Source organism: Pseudophryne corroboree, chromosome 12 (genome assembly GCF_028390025.1).
Source record: "Pseudophryne corroboree isolate aPseCor3 chromosome 12, aPseCor3.hap2, whole genome shotgun sequence".
Lineage (NCBI taxonomy): Eukaryota > Metazoa > Chordata > Amphibia > Anura > Myobatrachidae > Pseudophryne > Pseudophryne corroboree.
Window position 1 is genome coordinate 1,012,099 of NC_086455.1, and position 17,502 is coordinate 1,029,600.

The window sequence follows — 17,502 nt, forward strand, 5'->3', positions numbered from 1 at the left end:
AGTGACTGACAGTGTGTCCAAAGCTTTACACCTATGAGTGAGACCGCGTGACAGTGACTGACAGTGTGTCCAAAGCTTTACACCTATGAGCGAGACTGCGTGACAGTGACTGACAGTGTGTCCAAAGCTTTACACCTATGAGCGGCACCGCGTGACAGTGACTGACAGTGTGTCCAAAGCTTTACACCTATGAGCGGCACCGCGTGACAGTGACTGACAGTGTGTCCAAAGCTTTATACCTATCAGCGAGACCGCGTGACAGTGACTGACAGTGTGTCCAAAGCTTTACACCATGAGCGAGACCGCGTGACAGTGACTGACAGTGTGTCCATAGCTTTACACCTATGAGCGAGACCGTGTGACAGTGACTGACAGTGTGTCCAAAGCTTTACACCTATGAGCGAGACCGCGTGACAGTGACTGACAGTGTGTCCAAAGCTTTACACCTATGAGCGAGACCGTGTGACAGTGACTGACAGTGTGTCCAAAGCTTTACACCTATGAGCGAGACCGTGTGACAGTGACTGACAGTGTGTCCAAAGCTTTATACCTATGAGCGGCACCGCGTGACAGTGACTGACAGTGTGTCCAAAGCTTTACACCTATGAGCGGCACCGCGTGACAGTGACTGACAGTGTGTCCAAAGCTTTATACCTATGAGCGGCACCGCGTGACAGTGACTGACAGTGTGTCCAAAGCTTTACACCTATGAGCAAGACCGCGTGACAGTGACTGACAGTGTGTCCAAAGCTTTACACCTATGAGCGAGACTGCGTGACAGTGACTGACAGTGTGTCCAAAGCTTTACACCTATGAGCGGCACCGCGTGACAGTGACTGACAGTGTGTCCAAAGCTTTACACCTATGAGCGGCACCGCGTGACAGTGACTGACAATGTGTCCAAAGCTTTACACCTATGAGCGGCACCGCGTGACAGTGACTGACAGTGTGTCCAAAGCTTTACACCTATGAGCGAGACCGCGTGACAGTGACTGACAGTGAGCCCCAGAGCAGTCAGTAAGATCTACTTACAGATGAGAAGACGCGGACACTTCTCCGGGCTTTCCCGTGTCATGTGCTTCCATATAAGTGGCCAAGAAAATTCTTATATGATAATGCCTGTAGCCATAGGGATCACTGTGCCTCACACCCCATGCAGGGAACTGGCAGCGATGATCCATAGGGATCACTGTGCCTCACACCCCATGCAGGGAACTGGCAGCGATGAGCCATAGGGATCACTGTGCCTCACATCCCATGCAGGGAACTGGCAGCGATGATCCATAGGGATCACTGTGCCTCATACCCCATGCAGGGAACTGGCAGCGATGATCCATAGGGATCACTGTGCCTCACACCCCATGCAGGGAACTGGCAGCGATGATCCATAGGGATCACTGTGCCTCACACCCCATGTAGGGAACTGGCAGCGATGATCCATAGGGATCACTGTGCCTCAGACCCCATGCAGGGAACTGACAGCAATGAACCATAGGGATCACTGTGCCTCATACCCCATGCAGGGAACTGGCAGCGATGATCCATAGGGTTCACTGTGCCTCGTACCCCATGCAGGGAACTGGCAGCAATGATCCCATATCAATGTATCAGAGATTCTATTTTCCCCCAAGTATATACAGCTACATAATGGGGGTAAGGTGCAATCCCCTCTTCTCCCTCTTCTCTCTCTCCCAGGATACTCTGTCCCCTCTCTCTCTCTTCCCCCGGGATACTCTGTCCTCTCTCTCTCTCTGGATACTCTGTGCTCTCTCTCCCGGGATACTCAGTCCTCTCTCTCTCTCCCGGGATACTTCGTCCTCTCTCTCTCTCCCGGGATACTCTGTCCTCTCTTCCGGGATACTCTGTCCACTCTCTCGGGATACTCTGTCCTCTCTCTCTCTCCCGGGATACTCTGTCCTCCCTCTCTCTCCCGGGATACTCTGTCCTCCCTCTCTCTCCCGGGATACTCTGTCCTCCCTCTCTCTCCCGGGATACTCCGTCCTCTCTCTCCCGGGATACACTGTCCTCTCTCTCCCGGGATACTCTGTCCTCTCTCTCTCTCCCGGGATACTTCGTCCTCTCTCTCTCTCCCGGGATACTCCGTCCTCTCTCTCTCCCGGGATACTTCGTCCTCTCTCTCTCTCCCGGGATACTTCGTCCTCTCTCTCTCCCGGGATACTTCGTCCTCTCTCTCTCTCTCTCCCGGGATAATCTGTCCTCTCTCTCTCTCCCGGGATACTCTGTCCTCTTTCTCTCTCCCGGGATACTCTGTCCTCTCTCTCTCTCCCGGGATACTCTGTCCTCTCTCTCTTCCGGGATACTCTGTCCTCTCTCTCTCTCTCCCGGGATACTCTGTCCTCTCTCTCTCCCGGGATACTCTGTCCTCTCTCTCCCGGGATACTCTGTCCTCTCTCTCTCTCCCGGGATACTCTGTCCTCTCTCTCTCTCCCGGGATACTTCGTCCTCTCTCTCTCTCCCGGGATACTTCGTCCTCTCTCTCTCCCGGGATACTTCGTCCTCTCTCTCTCTCTCTCCCGGGATAATCTGTCCTCTCTCTCTCTCCCGGGATACTCTGTCCTCTTTCTCTCTCCCGGGATACTCTGTCCTCTCTCTCTCTCCCGGGATACTCTGTCCTCTCTCTCTTCCGGGATACTCTGTCCTCTCTCTCTCTCTCCCGGGATACTCTGTCCTCTCTCTCTCCCGGGATACTCTGTCCTCTCTCTCCCGGGATACTCTGTCCTCTCTCTCTCTCCCGGGATACTCTGTCTTCTCTCTCTCTCCCGGGATACTCTGTCTTCTCTCTCCCGGGATACTCTGTCCTCTCTCTCCCGGGATACTCAGTCCTCTCTCTCCCCCCTGGGATACTTCGTCCTCTCTCTCTCGGGATACTCTGTCCTCTCTCTCTCTTCCGGGATACTCTGTCCTCTCTCTCGGGATACTCTGTCCTCTCTCTCTCTCCCGGGATACTCTGTCCTCCCTCTCTCTCCCGGGATACTCTGTCCTCCCTCTCTCTCCCGGGATACTCTGTCCTCCCTCTCTCTCCTGGGATACTCTCTCCTCCCTCTCTCTCCCGGGATACTCCGTCCTCTCTCTCCCGGGATACACTGTCCTCTCTCTCCCGAGATACTCTGTCCTCTCTCTCCCGGGATACTTCGTCCTCTCTCTCTCTCTCCCGGGATACTCCGTCCTCTCTCTCTCTCTCCCGGGATACTTCGTCCTCTCTCTCTCCCGGGATACTTCGTCCTCTCTCTCTCTCCCGGGATACTCTGTCCTCTCTCTCTCTCTCCCGAGATACTCTGTCCTCTCTCTCTCTCCCGGGATACTCTGTCCTCTCTCTCTCCCCCTGGGATACTTCGTCCTCTCTCTCTCGGGATACTCTGTCCTCTCTCTCTCTTCCGGGATACTCTGTCCTCTCTCTCGGGATACTCTGTCCTCTCTCTCTCTCCCGGGATACTCTGTCCTCCCTCTCTCTCCCGGGATACTCTGTCCTCCCTCTCTCTCCCGGGATACTCTGTCCTCCCTCTCTCTCCTGGGATACTCTCTCCTCCCTCTCTCTCCCGGGATACTCCGTCCTCTCTCTCCCGGGATACACTGTCCTCTCTCTCCCGAGATACTCTGTCCTCTCTCTCCCGGGATACTTCGTCCTCTCTCTCTCTCTCTCCCGGGATACTCCGTCCTCTCTCTCTCTCTCCCGGGATACTTCGTCCTCTCTCTCTCCCGGGATACTTCGTCCTCTCTCTCTCTCCCTCTCCCGGGATACTCTGTCCTCTCTCTCTCTCCCCCGAGATACTCTGTCCTCTCTCTCTCTCCCGGGATACTCTGTCCTCTCTCTCTCTCCCGGGATACTCTGTCCTTTCTCTCCCGGGATACTCTGTCCTCTCTCTCTCTCTCTCGGGATACTCTGTCCTCTCTCTCCTGGGATACTCTGTTCTCTCTCTCTCCCGGGATACTCTGTCTTCTCTCTTTCTCCCAGGATACTCTGTCTTCTCTCTCCCGGGATACTCTGTCCTCTCTCTCCCGGGATACTCTGTCTTCTCTCTCTCTCCCGGGATACTCTGTCTTCTCTCTCTCTCCCGGGATACTCTGTCTTCTCTCTCCCGGGATACTCTGTCTTCTCTCTCCTGGGATACTCTGTCTTCTCTCTCCCGGGATACTCTGTCCTCTCTCTCTCTCCTGGGATACTCTGTCCTCCCTCTCTCTCCCGGGATACTCTGTCCTCCCTCTCTCTCCCGGGATACTCCGTCCTCTCTCTCCCGGGATACTCTGTCCTCTCTCTCTCTCCCGGGATACTCCGTCCTCTCTCTCTCTCTCTCTCTCTCCCAGGATACTTCGTCCTCTCTCTCTCCCTCCCGGGATACTTCGTCCTCTCTCTCTCTCTCTCCCGGGATACTCTGTCCTCTCTCTCTCTCCCGGGATACTCTGTCCTCTCTCTCTCTCCCGGGATACTCTGTCCTCTCTCTCTCTCTCTCCCGGGATACTCTGTCCTTTCTCTCCCGGGATACTCTGTCCTCTCTCTCTCTCCCGGGATACTCTGTCCTCTCTCTCCCGGGATACTCTGTCCTCTCTCTCTCTCCCGGGATACTCTGTCCTCTCTCTCCCGGGATACACTGTCCTCTCTCTCTCCCGGGATACTCTGTTCTCTCTCTCTCTCCCGGGATACTCTGTCGTCTCTCTCTCTCTCCCAGGATACTCTGTCCTCCCTCTCTCTCCCGGGATACTCCATCCTCTTTCTCCCGGGATACTCTGTCCTCTCTCTCCCGGGATACTCTGTCCTCTCTCTCGCCTCCCATATGTCTTCTCCTCTCTCTGCTCTGTAATGTAGGAGCACAGGCAGCTCAGTAGTTTTGGCAGGAGACACTGAGCTTATGAAACGCAGGCCAGGCATGACTACTGAAGTGAAACAGAGTCAGAAATAAGTCAGCCTGAGTGAGGCAGCATCTTACATCCTAGTTACCAAACATCTCCTCTACTTTATTGTTAATTTGTTTTACCTGGTAAAATTCTATGGGCCCCATTTAACGTGACTTTATCACTGTATAAAGGGGTTATGTGCTACTATCCCTGCTGAGCACACAGCGGTAAGCTAAGTGTGTCACTGTACCGCCTATGCCTTCTATACAGCAACCAGCAATGTGGACCCAGCAGCCACCTCTCTGGCCTCAGCAAACCCTTCAAGCCCCTGACGGGTGTAAGTGTACGTCACATACACAATGGCCACTCTGCTCATGTGCATGGCACAGCAGCCCGTCACTGGCAGCAACGGCATGGAGTATGCCGCAGAGGAGAAGTCGCTGGAATGCGTCGGAGAAATGTTATATACCAATACTATATATACAGTACCGCTGATAATAGGTCCAGAGGACGCACATATAGCTCCATGTCACCAGGTCATCCTCCAGAGGACGCACATATAGCTCCATGTCACCAAGTCATCCTCCAGAGGACGCACATATAGCTTCATGTCACCAGATCATCCTCCAGAAGACGCACATATAGCTTCATGTCACCAGGTCATCTTCCAGAGGACGCACATATAGCTTCATGTCACCAGATCATCCTCCAGAAGACGCACATATAGCTTCATGTCACCAGATCATCCTCCAGAAGACGCACATATAGCTTCATGTCACCAGATCATCCTCCAGAGGACACACATGTAGCTTCATGTCACCAGGTCATCTTCCAGAGGACGCACATATAGCTTCATGTCACCAGATCATCTTCCAGAGGACGCACATATACCTTCATGTCACCAGATCATTTTCCAGAAGACGCACATATAGCTTCATGTCACCAGGTCATCCTCCAGAAGACGCACATATAGCTTCATGCCACCAGGTCATCTTCCAGAGCACGCACATATAGCTTCATGTCACCAGGTCATCCTCCAGAAGACGCACATATAGCTTCATGCCACCAGGTCATCTTCCAGAGGACGCACATATAGCTTCATGTCACCAGGTCATCCTCCAGAAGACGCACATATAGCTTCATGCCACCAGGTCATCTTCCAGAGGACACACATATAGCTTCATGTCACCAGATCATCTTCCAGAGGACGCATATAGCTTCATGTCACCAGATCATCCTCCAGAAGACGCACATATAGCTTCATGTCACCAGATCATCTTCCAGAGGACGCACATATAGCTTCATGTCACCAGATCATCTTCCAGAGGACGCACATATAGCTTCATGTCACCAGGTCATCTTCCAGAGGACGCACATATAGCTTCATGTTACCAGGTCATCCTCCAGAAGACGCACATATAGCTTCATGTCACCAGGTCATCTTCCAGAGGACGCACATATAGCTTCATGTCACCAGGTCATCCTCCAGAAGACGCACATATAGCTTCATGTCACCAGATCATCCTCCAGAGGACGCACATATAACTTCATGTCACCAGATCATCTTCCAGAGGACGCACATATACCTTCATGTCACCAGATCATCTTCCAGAAGACGCACATATAGCTTCATGTCACCAGGTCATCCTCCAGAGGACGCACATATAGCTTCATGTTACCAGGTCATCCTCCAGAGGACGCATATAGCTTCATGTCACCAGGTCATCCTCCAGAAGACGCACATATAGCTTCATGTCACCAGGTCATCTTCCAGAGGACGCACATATAGCTTCATGTCACCAGGTCATCCTCCAGAGGACGCACATATAGCTTCATGTCACAGGTCATCTTCCAGAGGACGCACATATAACTTCATGTCACCAGGTCATTTTCCAGAAGACGCACATATAGCTTCATGACACCAGGTCATCCTCCAGAAGACGTACATATAGCTTCATGTCACCAGGTCATCTTAGAGAATGCACATATAGCTTCATGTCACCAGGTCATCCTCCAGAAGACGCACATATAGCTTTATGTCACCAGGTCATCTTCCAGAGGACGAATATAGCTTCATGTCACCAGGTCATCTTCCAGAGGACACACATATAGCTTCATGTCACCAGGTCATCCTCCAGAAGACGCACATATAGCTTCATGTCACCAGGTCATCTTCCAGAGGACGCACATATAGCTTCATGTCACCAGGTCATCCTCCAGAAGACACACATATAGCTCCATGTCACCAGGTAATCCTCCAGAAGACGCACATATAGCTTCATCCTCCAGAGGACGCACATATAGCTCCATGTCACCAGGTCATCCTCCAGAGGACACACATATAGCTCCATGTCACCAGGTCATCCTCCAGAGGATGCACATATAGCTCCATGTCACCAGGTCATCTTCCAGAGGACGCACATATAGCTTCATATCACCAGGTCATCCTCCAGAGGACACACATATAGCTTCATGCCACCAGGTCATCCTCCAGAGGACACACATACAGCTTCATGTCACCAGGTCATCCTCCAGAGGATGCACATATAGCTTCATGTCACCAGGTCATCTTCCAGAGGACGCACATATAGCTTCATATCACCAGGTCATCCTCCAGAGGACACACATATAGCTTCATGCCACCAGGTCATCCTCCAGAGGACGCACATACAGCTTCATGTCACCAGGTCATCCTCCAGAGGATGCACATATAGCTTCATGTCACCAGGTCATCTTCCAGAAGACGCACATATAGCTTCATGTCACCAGGTCATCCTCCAGAGGACGCACATATAGCTTCATGTTACCAGGTCATCCTCCAGAAGACGCACATATAGCTTCATGTCACCAGGTCATCCTCCAGAGGATGCACATATAGCTTCATGTCACCAGGTCATCTTCCAGAAGACGCACATATAGCTTCATGTCACCAGGTCATCCTCCAGAGGACGCACATATAGCTTCATGTCACCAGGTCATCCTCCAGAAGACGCACATATAGCTTCATGCCACCAGGTCATCTTCCAGAGGACGCACATATAGCTTCATGTCACCAGGTCATCCTCCAGAAGACGCACATATAGCTTCATGTCACCAGGTCATCTTCCAGAGGATGCATATATAGCTTCATGTCACCAGATCATCTTCCAGAGGACGCACATATAGCTTCATGTCACCAGGTCATCCTCCAGAGGACGCACATATAGCTTCATGTCACCAGGTCATCCTCCAGAAGATGCACATATAGCTTCATGTCACCAGGTCATCTTCCAGAGGACGCACATATAGCTTCATGTCACCAGGTCATCCTCCAGAAGACGCACTTATAGCTTCATGTCACCAGGTCATCTTCCAGAGGACTAACATATAGCTTCATGTCACCAGGTCATCTTCCAGAGGACGCACATATAGCCTTATGTCACCAGGTCGTACTCCAGAGGAACGCACATATAGCTTCATGTCACCAGGTCATCCTCCAGAGGACGCACATATAGCTTCATGTTACCAGGTCATCCTCCAGAGGACGCATATAGCTTCATGTCACCAGATCATCCTCCAGAAGACGCACATATAGCTTCATGTCACCAGGTCATCTTCCAGAGGACGCACATATAGCTTCATGTCACCAGGTCATCTTCCAGAGGACGCACATATAGCTTCATGTCACCAGGTCATCCTCCAGAAGACGCACATATAGCTTCATGTCACCAGGTCATCTTCCAGAGGACGCACATATAGCTTCATGTCACCAGGTCATCCTTCAGAGGACGCACATATAGCTTCATGTCACCAGGTCATCTTCCAGAGGACGCACATATAACTTCATGTCACCAGGTCATTTTCCAGAAGACGCACATATAGCTTCATGACACCTGGTCATCCTCCAGAAGACATACATATAGCTTCATGTCACCAGGTCATCTTAGAGAATGCACATATAGCTTCATGTCACCAGGTCATCCTCCAGAAGACGCACATATAGCTTTATGTCACCAGGTCATCTTCCAGAGGACGAATATAGCTTCATGTCACCAGGTCATCTTCCAGAGGACACACATATAGCTTCATGTCACCAGGTCATCCTCCAGAAGACGCACATATAGCTTCATGTCACCAGGTCATCTTCCAGAGGACGCACATATAGCTTCATGTCACCAGGTCATCCTCCAGAAGACACACATATAGCTCCATGTCACCAGGTCATCCTCCAGAAGACGCACATATAGCTCCATGTCACCAGGTCATCCTCCAGAAGACGCACATATAGCTTCATCCTCCAGAGGACGCACATATAGCTCCATGTCACCAGGTCATCCTCCAGAGGACACACATATAGCTCCATGTCACCAGGTCATCTTCCAGAGGATGCACATATAGCTCCATGTCACCAGGTCATCTTCCAGAGGACGCACATATAGCTTCATATCACCAGGTCATCCTCCAGAGGACACACATATAGCTTCATGCCACCAGGTCATCCTCCAGAGGACACACATACAGCTTCATGTCACCAGGTCATCCTCCAGAGGATGCACATATAGCTTCATGTCACCAGGTCATCTTCCAGAAGACGCACATATAGCTTCATGTCACTAGGTCATCCTCCAGAGGACGCACATATAGCTTCATGTCACCAGGTCATCCTCCAGAAGACGCACATATAGCTTCATGTCACCAGGTCATCCTCCAGAGGACGCACATATAGCTTCATGTCACCAGGTCATCTTCCAGAAGACGCACATATAGCTTCATGTCACCAGGTCATCCTCCAGAGGACGCACATATAGCTTCATGTCACCAGGTCATCCTCCAGAAGACGCACATATAGCTTCATGTCACCAGGTCATCCTCCAGAGGATGCACATATAGCTTCATGTCACCAGGTCATCTTCCAGAAGACGCACATATAGCTTCATGTCACCAGGTCATCCTCCAGAGGACGCACATATAGCTTCATGTCACCAGGTCATCCTCCAGAAGACGCACATATAGCTTCATGTCACCAGGTCATCCTCCAGAGGATGCACATATAGCTTCATGTCACCAGGTCATCTTCCAGAAGACGCACATATAGCTTCATGTCACCAGGTCACCCTCCAGAGGACGCACATATAGCTTCATGTCACCAGGTCATCCTCCAGAAGACGCACATATAGATTCATGTCACCAGGTCATCCTCCAGAGGATGCACATATAGCTTCATGTCACCAGGTCATCTTCCAGAAGACGCACATATAGCTTCATGTCACCAGGTCATCCTCCAGAAGACGCACACATAGCTTCATGCCACCAGGTCATCTTCCAGAGGACGCACATATAGCTTCATGTCACCAGGTCATCCTCCAGAAGACGCACATATAGCTTCATGTCACCAGGTCATCTTCCAGAGGATGCATATATAGCTTCATGTCACCAGATCATCTTCCAGAGGACGCACATATAGCTTCATATCACCAGGTCATCCTCCAGAGGACACACATATAGCTTCATGCCACCAGGTCATCCTCCAGAGGACGCACATACAGCTTCATGTCACCAGGTCATCCTCCAGAGGATGCACATATAGCTTCATGTCACCAGGTCATCTTCCAGAAGACGCACATATAGCTTCATGTCACCAGGTCATCCTCCAGAGGACGCACATATAGCTTCATGTTACCAGGTCATCCTCCAGAAGACGCACATATAGCTTCATGTCACCAGGTCATCCTCCAGAGGATGCACATATAGCTTCATGTCACCAGGTCATCTTCCAGAAGACGCACATATAGCTTCATGTCACCAGGTCATCCTCCAGAGGACGCACATATAGCTTCATGTCACCAGGTCATCCTCCAGAAGACGCACATATAGCTTCATGCCACCAGGTCATCTTCCAGAGGACGCACATATAGCTTCATGTCACCAGGTCATCCTCCAGAAGACGCACATATAGCTTCATGTCACCAGGTCATCCTCCAGAGGATGCACATATAGCTTCATGTCACCAGGTCATCTTCCAGAAGACGCACATATAGCTTCATGTCACCAGGTCATCCTCCAGAGGACGCACATATAGCTTCATGTCACCAGGTCATCCTCCAGAAGACGCACATATAGCTTCATGTCACCAGGTCATCCTCCAGAGGATGCACATATAGCTTCATGTCACCCGGTCATCTTCTAGAAGACACACATATAGCTTCATGTCACCAGGTCATCCTCCAGAGGACGCACATATAGCTTTATGTCCCCAGGTCATCCTCCAGAAGACGCACATATAGCTTCATGCCACCAGGTCATCCTCCAGAAGTCGCACATATAGCTTCATGTCACCAGGTCATCTTCCAGAGGACGCATATATAGCTTCATGTCACCAGGTCATCTTCCAGAGGACGCACATATAGCTTCATGTCACCAGATCATCTTCCAGAGTACTTACATATAGCTTCATGTCACCAGGTCATCCTCCAGAGGACGCACATATAGCTTCATGTCACCAGGTCATCCTCCAGAAGATGCACATATAGCTTCATGTCACCAGGTCATCTTCCAGAGGATGCACATATAGCTTCATGTCACCAGGTCATCCTCCAGAAGACGCACTTATAGCTTCATGTCACCAGGTCATCTTCCAGAGGACGTACATATAGCTTCATGTCACCAGGTCATCTTCCAGAGGACGCACATATAGCTTCATGTCACCAGGTCGTACTCCAGAGGAACGCACATATAGCTTCATGTCACCAGGTAATCCTTCAGAAGTAGCACATATAGCTTCATGCCACCAGGTCATCTTCCAGAGGAACGCACATATATTTTAATGTCCCCAGGTTATCGTCCAGTGGACGCACATATAGCTTCATTTCACCAGGTCATCCTCCAGAGGACGCATATATAGCTTTATGTCACAAGGTCATCCTCCAGAGGAACGCACATATAGCTTCATGTCAGAAGGTCATCCTCCAGAGGACGCATATATAGCTTCATGTCACCAAGTCATCCTCCAGAGAACACACATATAGCTTTATCTCACAAGGTCATCCTCCAGATGAATGCACATATAGCTTCATGTCAGAAGGTCATCCTCCAGAGGACGCATATATAGCTTCATGTCACCAAGTCACCAGGTCATCCTCCAGAGAACGCACATATAGCTTTATGTCACAAGGTCGTCCTCCAGAGGAACGCACATATAGCTCCATGTCACCAGTTCATCCTCCAGAGGAACGCACATATAGCTTCATGTCAGAAGGTCATCCTCCAGAGGATGCACATATAGCTGGACCCCCTACACCACCTTTGAGATTGGAGTCGATGACACCCCGACTAGGTTGCAATCCCATCAATTGCTTGGTCTACTTGTCTAAATAAAAGTGGCAAACCCAGAAGTACAGTGTGTGCCCAGTAATTACCCAGTTTGGAAGTGGGAGCTCCTGCTAGTTAGGCGACTCCCTTGGTTTTGTGTGAGGCGGTGGGAAAACCTGGTCACCAGAGAGTCAGGACACCTATGGCACTCATATGGTCCATAGTACATAGGGCTGTTGTGATGCTGTACGCAGGTTACTAGGTGGACATATATTATCTGTCAGCACAGACACTTGGACTGAACACTGTCATGGACTATTTGAGGTGTGTTTTACCTTCACGGACTGTCAGCTTTTCCATCTTCTCTGGGATTGTAGTGAGATTAACCCTCTGTCTCCTATTCTTGCTGCTTTCTGAGACCAGGAGGTAGATAGTCAAACTGCCTACACCAGTGGATTCCAAACTCGGTCCTCAAGGACCCCCAACAGTTCATGTTTTCCAGGTCATCTAGCAGGAGCACAGGTGTACTTATTACTTACTGACCCATTGTAAAAGATCCATAGGTGGAGCTTGTGTTTCGGTGAGGAGACCTGGAAAACATGCACTGTTGAGGGTCGTTGACGACTGAGTTTAGGAACCAGTGGTGTAGAACGTTGAGAAGGGCTGCTGGACAGCTGTGGATCCCCAGCCTAGATGGCCTGTATTGTATATTAGCCACCAGGGAAGGGGGTCACTAGGACAGCCCCTGCATTGTATATGGGGAAGAAGAGACTATGGTCAGAAGTTTGTGGCTACTCCCATTTATTTTCTACTGTGAAAATTCCAGTTTTATTTTATCCTACTTTTTTTTTGTAAGATAGGACGTAGACCCAACCAGGTCTCCTAAGAGGAAGACGACGTAATGACATAGAAGGGAACAGACAGCAATGCTGGCACTTATATTATCCTGGGAGTAGGAATAATCAGGGAGCTGGATGTATAAGCACCATTGTCTTCTGAGATGTTCCGTAGGATGGACATTACCCATGCGAGAAATGACTGCCCTCTAACAGCGGAACAGAAGACACATCCTGATTGTCCTAGTGCAGAAACAGACCAATCTGTTACCATTCCTGGGGTCATTAATGACGCAACGCAGAATGTTCCTGACGTCCTGACCCAATCATTTGCACCGTGCGGCCACTAGATACACGTCACATCGCATATATCATCCTAGCCTCTGATATTAACAGCTAGATCAGCAGATGTTTATGAAGCACGCTGGGACAGGGTGCCTGGAGGCGGCCGGGGTGGCAGGGGCTCAGAGCTGTCTATTTCCGTTCTATAAGTCAGGTAAGGGTGAGGTGCGTTTAACCATAGAGATGGGAAATGAGCGAAGGTTGGGGGTGGGTTACCCCAGGACCATTAGCAGCAGGTGTGACACATGTACCCCGGGTGTCACCCTCTAGGCGACACGTTCTCCACCTGGCAGCTGTGGCAACATGGCCCAGGATGGCACTGCCAGCTTAGTACCACCAGGCAGACACTAAATGGACAATATTGTGAAGCAGACAATCCGGCATCCAGCTCACTCCCACACTGGCAGCTCCATAAGGACGTCTATCTATTGAGTAAGAACCATGTCAGACGCGTTGGAACAGTTGTTAAACATTGCAGTTATTCTTCACTTAGATGTTTCTCATCTTATACTCACTGGCACTGCTCTCCCTTTGTTCCTCAAGTATAATGGTTCAAAATGTTCTTTGTATTTCAGTGACAGGTGCCACAGAACCCACCACAATTACAAGTCCACAGAACACTACGGAGTCCACAGCAGCTCCTACAGGTGGTTATAATACCACAAGTCCACAGAACACCACGGAGTCCACAGCAGCTCCTACAGGTGGTTATAATACCACAAGTCCACAGAACACTACGGGGTCCACAGCAGCTCCTACAGGTGGTTATAATACCACAAGTCCACAGAACACCACGGAGTCCACAGCAGCTCCTACAGGTGGTTATAATACCACAAGTCCACATAACACTACGGAATCCACAGCAGCTCCTACAGGTGGTTATAATACAACAAGTCCACACAACACTACGGAATCCACAGCAGCTCCTACAGCCACAAGTCCACAGAACACTACGTGGTCCACAGCAGCTCCTACAGGTGGTTATAATACCACAAGTCCACAAAATAACACAGGATCCACAGCAGCTCCTACAGGTGGTTATAATACCACAAGTCCACAGAACACTACGTGGTCCACAGCAGCTCCTACAGGTGGTTATAATACCACAAGTCCACAAAATAACACAGGATCCACAGCAGCTCCTACAGGTGGTTATAATACCACAAGTCCACAGAACACTACGTGGTCCACAGCAGCTCCTACAGGTGGTTATAATACCACAAGTCCACAAAATAACACAGGATCCACAGCAGCTCCTACAGGTGGTTATAATACCACAAGTCCACAGAATAACACAGGTTCCACAGAAGCTCCTACAGATGGTTATAATACCACGGCTGCCACAAGTCCACAGAATAACACAGGTTCCACAGCAGCTACTACAGGTGGTTATAATACCTCGGCTACCACAAACTCACAGAATAACACAGGTTCCACAGCAGTGACTACAAGTGGTTATAATACCACAGTACCCCCACCCACTTCAATCTTTGTGCAACTACATATTACCAGTGAGACCTTCTCTGAGTCTCTGAATGATCCCAACTCTACAGATTATAAGGCTCTGGAGACAAAAGTCCAGCAAGCGGTGAGTGGCGTCACGTCTTCAGTGTCTGGTTATAGTTGCAGGACACTAAAGCACTTCTCCACTACTATACTCATTTCTCCATTCTTATTCTTTGCAGTGCAGTGAAGTATACAACTGCTCCACCTGCAGCACACGCACTACATACCTCGGTGTCGTCATCCTGTCATTCAGGTGAGTCTTGGCCCCAAAAAATACTCTAGCCTTCCGCAGCCATGTACAGAGCTATTAGCGGTGCCTCAGGTATGCAAACTCCATAGAAACCAACTGCCCGGTCTCCAGGTCAGACTGATCAGCTGATAGAGGCTCTTCATGAGACGTTTGACAGCCAGTGTACTCACGCTCACTCCTCTTCCTGCAGTAACGGGTCAGTGATCGCCAACACCAGAGTGGAGTTTGCAGGACCTCAGACAGCAACAGAGGTGCAGACCATCATGGAGAACAGCTTACAGAGCAGTAACAGCACGATCAACGGATTAACTATATCCAGCGTGCAAGGTAAGTGCGAAATGCGTCGTGCACAGTAACAGCTGCTCTGCAAGTATACTGCTCATCTGCCCTGGGATACCTCGCCACTGCTAATTTAGAAGTAGTAATAACCCCTAAAATTCCAGATTATCAGAGGACAGTATGTTTTCTGATGAGCTAAGAGCCCACCTTCGTCAAGATGCAAATCACTGAGCGCTCCAAGATAGAAAGTGCCACTACCTATCCTCTAACCTGCCCACTCTCATTATGAACATCCCCATTCATAACCCTATTAAAGTTGCTGCCTCTTAACTTACTTTCTTCTTTTGTACATTGGCTCCTATCCATCATGATGAACACCTCCTGCATCTCATAGTCTATTTCCATTCCACCTCCAGCTTCTCCAGCAGATTTTACACTCTCCGATCATGACCTCCTTTCCTTCTGACTGACCTTGCCTCCTTCACCCACCTGCACACCCATCCATGCTCGCAGCCACAACCTTAAACTGGTCGTCTTTTCAGCACCACTCAAGCAACTCTCCTGTCCTATTACTACCCTTTCCCACCTTGATGCGGTGGTCTCTTTCCACAATACTACACTTGCCACAGTACTACATGAGGTGTCTCTGTATGGTCTCTGGTTACCCAAGCCCAGTCTACAGTTACATAGTCAGTGAGGTTGAAAAGAGGCAAAATGCCCATCGGGTTTACCCTGTATTCTATGTTACACTGTACCTAATATAATGCACCTGCTGAAGTAATGGTTTAGTACCAATTGACAGCTATGATTCTTACCACTCCCAGATATATGATGTCACTCTGCTAAATGCTATAACCCTGGATACTTTTTTCCAGTTAGAAATTTGTACAATCTATTTTTAAATACATTTACAGAGTCTGCCATTATTACCCTCTCCGGCAGGGAGTTCCAAATCTTTAATGCCCTTACCGTGAAGAACCCTTTCCTACGTTGTGTACGGAATTCTCTCTCCTCTAGCCTCAGCGAGTGCCCACGTGTCCTATACAGAGTTCTTTTAATAAACAAATCCGATGCTAATTCCTTGTAATGACCCTTTACATATTTGAAGATATTAATAATGTCTCCTCTTAGTCGCCTCTTTTCCAGTGTATACATATTTATCCTAGTAAGCCTTTCCTCGTACTCGTGTCTCTAACCCTTTAATCAGTTTAGTAGCTCGCCTTTGAACCCTTTCTAGTTCCCCCGATATCCTTTTTGTAATATGGGGCCCAGAACTGAACACAATATTCCAGGTGCGGACGTACCAATGATTTGTACAGCGGCAGGATTACATCCTCGTCCCTGGTCTCAATTCCCCGTTTTATGCATGCAAGCACTTTACTTGCCTTCTTTGCTGCAATTTGACTTTGTGTACGGTTATTAAGCCTATCATCTATGAGTACCCCCAAATCTTTTTCCACCATAGTTCCCCCTATATTTTCGCCATCTAGAGTGTAGGATGCAAGTGTGTTTTGTCCCACAATGCATACAGTAACTTTGCATTTTTCTATATTGAACCTCATTCCACATCGCCTCCTGAATTAATTACCTTACACAGTTTAGTATCATCTGCAGAGATTGACACTGTGCTTTCCAGGCCTATTCCTAGATCATTGATAAATATATTAAACAGTAGCGGGCCAAGTACGGACCCTTGTGGTATTCCGCTGACTACTGGTGCCCAGCTGGAGAACATCCCATTGACCACTACTCGTTGTACCCTGTTATCCAGCCAGTTACTTATCCATGTACAAATAGTATATCCTAGGCCAAATTCCCGTAATTTGATGATCAGTCTCCTGTGAGGCACTGTGTCGAAGGCTTTTGCAAAATCTAAATACACCAGTTCCCTATCTCTCACAAAACAAACTTACTTTAAGTCCTACATATCCTATATATCCGCTGTCAGTACTTCTGCTGCATCCTCCTCTCCATCTGTCTATCAGTCAGGGTTCCCCATGGCTGTTCTGTTGTGAGGGACCTCTGCTTACTTCTCTTTGTACCTCCTCTCTCCTTGGAGTGAGACACTGTATGCGCCTCCAGTTCCACTCCCAGATCTGCCTCTTCCCAGACATCTCTACTTTTCTTTTAGTCCATCTGTCTAACTGTATC

The 17,502-nt window shown here is 49.4% G+C and overlaps 1 protein-coding gene across 1 annotated transcript in view; it reads left to right on the top strand.

Annotated features, from left to right (window-relative positions):
* MUC1 (mucin 1, cell surface associated) overlaps positions 1–17,502 on the top strand; it is a 50,488-nt gene that overhangs the window by 7,812 nt on the left and 25,174 nt on the right. Inside the window, exons 2-4 of the mRNA XM_063946621.1 lie at positions 13,892–14,904; positions 15,002–15,075; positions 15,263–15,399. Coding sequence (XP_063802691.1) covers positions 13,892–14,904; positions 15,002–15,075; positions 15,263–15,399 — 1,224 coding nt within the window. The remainder of the gene's footprint in view (positions 1–13,891; positions 14,905–15,001; positions 15,076–15,262; positions 15,400–17,502) is intronic.